Source organism: Echinops telfairi, unplaced genomic scaffold, assembly GCF_000313985.2.
Source record: "Echinops telfairi isolate 266 unplaced genomic scaffold, ASM31398v2 ScPeMD7_70;HRSCAF=299, whole genome shotgun sequence".
NCBI classification, from domain to species: domain Eukaryota; kingdom Metazoa; phylum Chordata; class Mammalia; order Afrosoricida; family Tenrecidae; genus Echinops; species Echinops telfairi.
Genome location: NW_022103968.1, coordinates 15,066,325 through 15,072,751, shown reverse-complemented (window position 1 = coordinate 15,072,751; position 6,427 = coordinate 15,066,325). Strand labels below are relative to the sequence as shown.

Below are 6,427 nucleotides of genomic sequence, written 5' to 3'. Positions count from 1 at the left end.
GCGCGCCAGGCCCGAGCGAGGCCCCACCAGGGTCTGGGGCAGAGACCCAAGGCCAGTGAGGCTAGGCTGCTTCCAAGCTGGGTAGCCTCGATTTCTCCTTGATCCTACAGACGAGGACACGGGGGACTGACCACAAACAGGTTTCTTCTCCTTCTGCACTGCTTGCTTCTCAGTGTCTTCAAGTAATTTTTCGGGGCTAGTGACGTTTGAATAAAAAGACATCACAAACGAATCCCTACTTGGTCTAATGTCAGAGAGAGAGACAGACAGACAGACACAAACACACACGGGCATGGGCCCATGACCCACAGCTGGTTGCCATTCTAAATCCAGAATTGCCACCCCAGCGGCAGAAGGGGGGTTCATCCAGGCTGAAGTGGCGCAGGGTGAGGGAGGCATCTGCAATCCAACAGATCAGGGCTTCCACGGCTTCATGGAAACCCCTGTGGAAGGTCATGCTTGTGTGTGCGGGGAGGGGTGTCACCTCCCGTCTCCTAGGTCATCTCATGAGCCCTGCAGGTGCCTTCCCTGTTTACACAGGCCCCTCCAGGTGGGCTGTCGGCCCTCTACCTTGACCATCATCAGTGACTCCCCTGACAGACTGGCCAGCTCCCAAATGCTGTCTTCACTTGTCTCCCCAGATTTCTCCATTCGGACCCCCCTCTTGTGATTCTGTGGTATAGTGCACAAAGGCAAAGGGGTCCAGTTCTCAGCTCGTCTACTCTTGGGCAGGGGGATTCTGGGAAGCGACTATAAAGCAGGAATGAGGAGAGCCCCTTCACTGGGTTTCTCAGGCAGGAGAAAGGAGAGTGTGCGGGAGAAGTTACCAGGCCCACAGAGGTGGCACTTGTTCCCAGGAGCTTCCTTCCTTCCTTGCCTCTCTCCCACATTCTTGCGTCAGACCCAAGCCTGCTCTTCCCAAGCACCCTGCGTCTGCTGTCCTCACCACCTGGTGAACCCTTTCCACCTCCTCTCACCCAGCTCCCCAACGCCCCCTCATCAAGTGCCCCTTGAGAGCCCTTCTCCCTGGACCCTCCCAAGGTCCTGCTCTGTCTCACTGGTGACAAGTCTCTGGTGTCTCTGTAGCATGATCCAGCTACGTTCCTCTCTGCCTCATCCACCCTCCCCGACCTGGCCTGGGTCTCTAGCATCCAGCTCAGGCTCAGACCTTCGCGAGAACGCAGCACAGAATAAGCAGCAGCTTCTAAGGTGCTCGCACTAAGAAAGGCAGCGTGTTAGGCACTCTCTATGGGAAAACATCAGCCCGAGTCAGAAGGCAAGGTGCGTGCCGTGGGGGTGGGGTGGGGGTCAGAGGAGCAGGACAGGCTGTGAGGGGACAGCGCAGGGGTGGGCGGGGGCAGTGACAGAAGCCCTGGGGCCCGAACCTGCAGAGACGGAGAGCGGCCTGCGCGACGGATCAGACTTTTGGGATAAAAGAAATCGGATGCAGAGCGGTGGAAGTTTGGTGGCTGCCGGGAAACATGAAAAGGGGGGTGGGGGGGGAGGAACAAAGGCATATCCTCAGTTGAGAAGCGCTCCGAAGGAAAATAAAAACAGAATGAGAGAGCACTAATTTGAGGAGTACATGCCAGGTGGTCCCATTCCAGTAGGGTGGGTGTGTGTGTGTGTGTGTGTGTGTGTGTGTGTGTGTGTGTGTGTGTGTGTGTGTGTTGCTCCCACTGGAGGCCGATTAGTGGGTCTTCCAGTCACAGTGTGTTTGCCTCCATTCCAATGCCCATGATCCCTTTCCATTGACTTTGGCCAAGAGCTTCTTAGAATGTAGGAAGCACAAGAGGCTAATGAGGCCGACCAAGAGACAGCCTTCAGGCCAGCTGCTGATCACGCCCCTTGAGTTTTCTCATACCAAGGACATGGACTGCTCAAGGGGGGTGCTGACAGACTCCTCAAATATTGTCCAGTTGCTACGGAAACTGCGCTGCAAGTGACACCCAGGGTGAGGCCCGAGGATCCTGGCTCAGGGCCTACACTCCACAGGCCCGCCCTGAAGACGGTGCAAGCCTTCCTTCTCTTGTTCAGAACCTGTCCCCCTTGAAGTCCCTCCAGTGGCAGCACGTGCCCCCCCACTCAGAGCACATCGGAGCTCCTCCCCTCAGAGGCCACGTCTCCTCAGAGGGAGCCAAGCACTCAAGGCCAAGTTTAGAAGGGTTTTTTTGGTGCATTTTTTTTTTAAGAATTCTCTGGAAAATTTTGACATAAAGGAAGAAAACGGTTCTTCCCCTTGGCCAGAATGAGTGAAAGCATCTATCTCACTAGCTATTTTTCTTTTTTTTTTTCGTTAGCTCATCCAGAAAGGTCCATGAAGATGCCATCAAGGATACTGAAGCTGTATTTAAAACAAATGCAAAATCCTACTGGCCACGTCATCTGGACGTTTGCGCATCCCTCTGGGGCGGGGCAGGGAGAGGAATGGCGGGACACACGTTCAGTCGGTCTGGGCTCATGAGTATTCCTCTGTCCCCCAAAAGACTCCCATCAGAGAGGAAGTGAAAATGATTACCCCAAAATCTAAAAGCAGTAGACAGTGCAGAAAGTGTGGGAGTCCCCAGCCAGTTGGGTGGCTTTTGGGCAGCACCTCCAAGCTGACACTATGAATTCTTCATTCTTATGAGGAAAGTGGCCGCTGGCACTAACTGGAATGTTCTGATATTTGGAGGATTCCCCGTTCCCCAAGGGCCTGTTCCTCAGAGGCCCAGAGCCCAGAGCCCAGAGCCCAGCCACGGGCGAGGCTGCCAGTGTACACCTGCCTGGTCGGTGGTCTCCTGTGCATGCCCATGTGCTGCACATGTGAGAATCTCATCAAAGCCCCCCTCACTTTGCTGGGTGGTGCCCTCGCCTTTGTCTCGTCTAAACTTGAGGAGTCAGAGAAAAGTGGCTTTTAAATAATAATTTGTGAATTCTAAGAGAAGCCGCTTTTGTGGAGAGTCAGCAGGGAAATGTGTTGTTTTCACACTATGGAAATGGCAAATGTCATCATGGGATTTATGGACGCCAGCTGAGAAGAAAGAGGAGAGTGGGGGCGGGGGCACAGTAACACCCGTGCTTACAGTTTGTGCATTTCGAGAAGGAGAAGACAGGACAAGACGGAGAAATAACAGCTGAAATTCCTAACGTGGGAAGCCAGTCCCAAAACCAAAGTTGCTCCCATCGAGTCGATTCCGACAAAGCAACCAGGCAAAGGTCAGAGAGGGGAATCTCAGGTGGCCATTTTTCTGAAGCCAAGCCGCCCTTTTCTAAGTGACCTATCCACGACAAGGTCACACTGATCAACGATGGTGTGTCGGGAATGGTGGCAGGACACGTAAACCTCTCTTTATACCTGTTCACGGCACAGCAGCAGACCAAAGGAATTCTACCACCTACTCTGAAATGGTCTCCCAAATCAACCCAGGCTATTCTTTCTGACTATCCTAGACACGAGGAGCCCTGGTGCTGTTAACTTGTTCAGGGGCTATCTGCAAGGTCAGCAGTTCGAAACCACCAGTTTCTTTGAGGAAGAAAGAGGAGGCTTTTTACTCCCATACATAGGAATAGTCTCAGAAACCCACAAGGGCATTTCCACTCTGTCCTCTCGGGTGACCGTAGGTCAGCATCTTCTCAATGGCAGTGAGTTTGTTTGCTTGGGGTCCCCCCATAGGTACTAGCACACAGGCTGAACACAGGCAGTGAGGACTGGGAGCCAGGCTGATGATGACTGAACAATATCTCACAGCCCAGGTGAACAACAAGAGCTGTCTGAGCAGATTGCAGGTTCAGCTTGTGACCTTGGGGCAGCATACGACTCCCTGCTTCTGTGATGGATAAAACAGGGGCATCTTGGAGGTGCTCTGGGAGCCAGGATGAGAAGTCCTGAGACGTGAGAGATGCCCAGGTTGCGATGTCCCGAGACTGGTGAAAGCATTGTGTTGGGAACCTAAAAGGCACAGACTACCCAGGGTACAGATGCCTGGGTTCCGTACTAGTTTCCCGAGAAGTGTGATTTGACAAACCTAACAGCCTTGAGACAGCGGCTACCCTGGCACACTTGGCTTTGAGAGGCTGGTAAAATCTACTGAGAGCTGACAGCAGGGTGAGGAGCTAGGGTTGGAGAGGTGCGTGAGGGACGGAGTATTCATGAAAACAAAACAAAGCAAAAATCCCTCAAACTGTCTGGCAAGGAGGTCACCAGATGTGGACCTTAGACATTCCCAATGCATTTCCCACGTCTGTGTGGTTTGATTTTTCCTTGAGTGCATTCCTAAAAACCGGATGAGTGAGGCAAGATCTATTTTTGTCCTAGGCGAGCATTTGGAAGGAAAATAACAACAATAAATGTAAGGTGGATGGAAATCCCTTGCCCTGGCTGGATGGCATTTACAGCTTGATTTGCTCTGTGTGTGTGTGTGTGTGTGTGTGTGTGTCGGGGGTCAGGGTGGGGGGTGGGGGACACAACGAAACTGTGACTGTGGAAAGGGTGGGACCTGCCAAGGAGCCCAGGAATTCCCGCTCAGTCTCCTTACCCGCAGGTTTTCCTCCGTCTTGGTGGACTGCTTACAGTCGGGATGCCAAACGGTGGAACCTGGAAAGACACAAAGCATTGCCAGGTGTGACGGAAACAGCAAGAAGCTGTAGCCCCATCAGACGGCACACCTGAGGGTGGTCAGGGCCTCTCTCCACCCAGAGGGAAGGGCGGACTCTGGGCGAGTCTCTTGTCTTCTAGTCTGAGCTTGTACTAAGCTGCTATTTCTACATGATAGAAACCACTGGCTGGGCACGGCTTGTTTCATTCCCTATCTCTTTAGCTCTACCCTGCATCCTTTAAAAAGCAACAGGAACGATCCCGAATGGTTAGACTTTAAAATCAATGTCCGTGGCAACGCACACCCGCACGTCATTTCAGAAACCCGGGCCAGGTGATTTAAAATCAAAGCCACCACGCAGTTTGGTTGAGAGAAGTAAAGATGAACCAGGCATGCCATATCCAGAGGCAAAATTCACGGATTTTTTTTTTCACCAATCCAATTATGGACGGTAAACTCTCGATCTAGGCAAAAGTGAGCAAGCCCGTTGAAACACAGTCACGGTGTGAATCTGCCAGGTGTGGGGAATCACCTTGCAGAGAGCAATTGGCCCTTTGTTCCCAGGTCTCTCCGGCAGCACCTTCACCAGACGCTGGCTATTAGGAGGGACAACCAGGGCTCAATGTTGACTGAGCTTCAGAAGGTCACTTTCAGAAGCCCATTAGATCCCTGAGCTTTGAGGCTGAGAGGGCGCTTCCTGGTTGGTGACCATGCCCGGGGGAGGGTGCTCCTCCTCGGCCTATAGAAACTCCATGCTGTGACCTCTCCCAGACACCCGGTTTGTGTCCCTGCAGATGCAGACTGTCGCAGGGAAACGGGTCACATACAGCTCACGCGAGGCCGTCCGACTCAGGTGCTGGGACCTGCCACGTGGTCTTATCGGGCCCTTTGAGACCCAGTGATGCTCCGCAGCCGACAGCGTTCTCAATGTGGTCATTTTTAAAGGACGGCTAAAAGGCACCTGGGTGCCCGCTCCTGATACCGCCTGCGTTTTGTGTGGACGTGCATGAGTGCGGCTTGGGTGAGAGCAGCCGAGCCCTTGCTGGAATCCTCGAGAACCATTTCCATTGACCGTGCTTTGTTGCCTTACAGCTGAACGGTGAGCAAGGCAGAGCATCCATTAAGAATACTCGCGATGTTAGGACATGCACGGAGAAAGGAAGCGGTGACAGCCCCAGTCACGAGGGAGACCGAGGGAGCCAGGGCGCTTGCAGTTCTCGATAATTTTGCTGATAAGCGCTGGCTAATGAATGACTCTTTTCCCAGCTGAAACTAGCAAGATGCCTGCACAGATGGTGCTGTTTGAGGGGCCGGCGAGGCTCTCCCGCAGCCTCTCCAAGACACTCCCGCACTGGGGAGGAAGAAAAGCAGGTGGTAGTCTCATACGGGGACATGTCTCCAAAGTGTTATCAGCACAGAGATATCTCATGTCCCCTGTGGAAATCCCTCCTGGTTACATGCTCTTGCCCCCTGAACACTCTGTTTCTATTACAAGGACTTGGGGACAGGCCGCGCTCTCTCTCTCTCTCTCTCTCTCTCAGAGGGCTGTGTTTCCTTAGTGGGTGGCCTGAGGCTGTGGGACTATTCACCCGCGGGCAGAGACGCTCTTCCCTCGGAGCATCCCAAGAGGAACAGACTCCGCACCCTGATTTCAGATGAGCGGCCACAGAGACACTCCCGTCCTCAGGCCGGTGAGTGACATGGGAAATGACCAAGCCGCCATGCTGAGAAATGCGCTCTTTTGTGTCTCCAGAGCCTGTTGCAGGGGAAGGTCTGGGAAGGAGGTGTTTGCCAATTCTCATGCCCCAGGGGGTGTGTGTGCAAAGAGTTAAAAGGTTTAGTTGAGACCC

General features: G+C 53.4%; 1 protein-coding gene across 8 annotated transcripts in view; it reads right to left on the bottom strand.

Annotated features, from left to right (window-relative positions):
- LOC101654698 (actin-binding LIM protein 1) overlaps positions 1-6,427 on the bottom strand; it is a 93,632-nt gene that overhangs the window by 48,165 nt on the left and 39,040 nt on the right. For 7 of the 8 annotated variants that reach the window (XM_030885985.2, XM_045291238.1, XM_030885977.2 and 4 more), the window contains exon 3: positions 4,518-4,576. In XM_030885985.2, the coding sequence (XP_030741845.1) occupies positions 4,518-4,576 (59 nt within the window). Of the gene's footprint in view, positions 1-1,385; positions 1,470-4,517; positions 4,577-6,427 lie in introns of all 8 variants that reach the window. The other variant, XM_045291239.1, reaches the window with a different exon arrangement.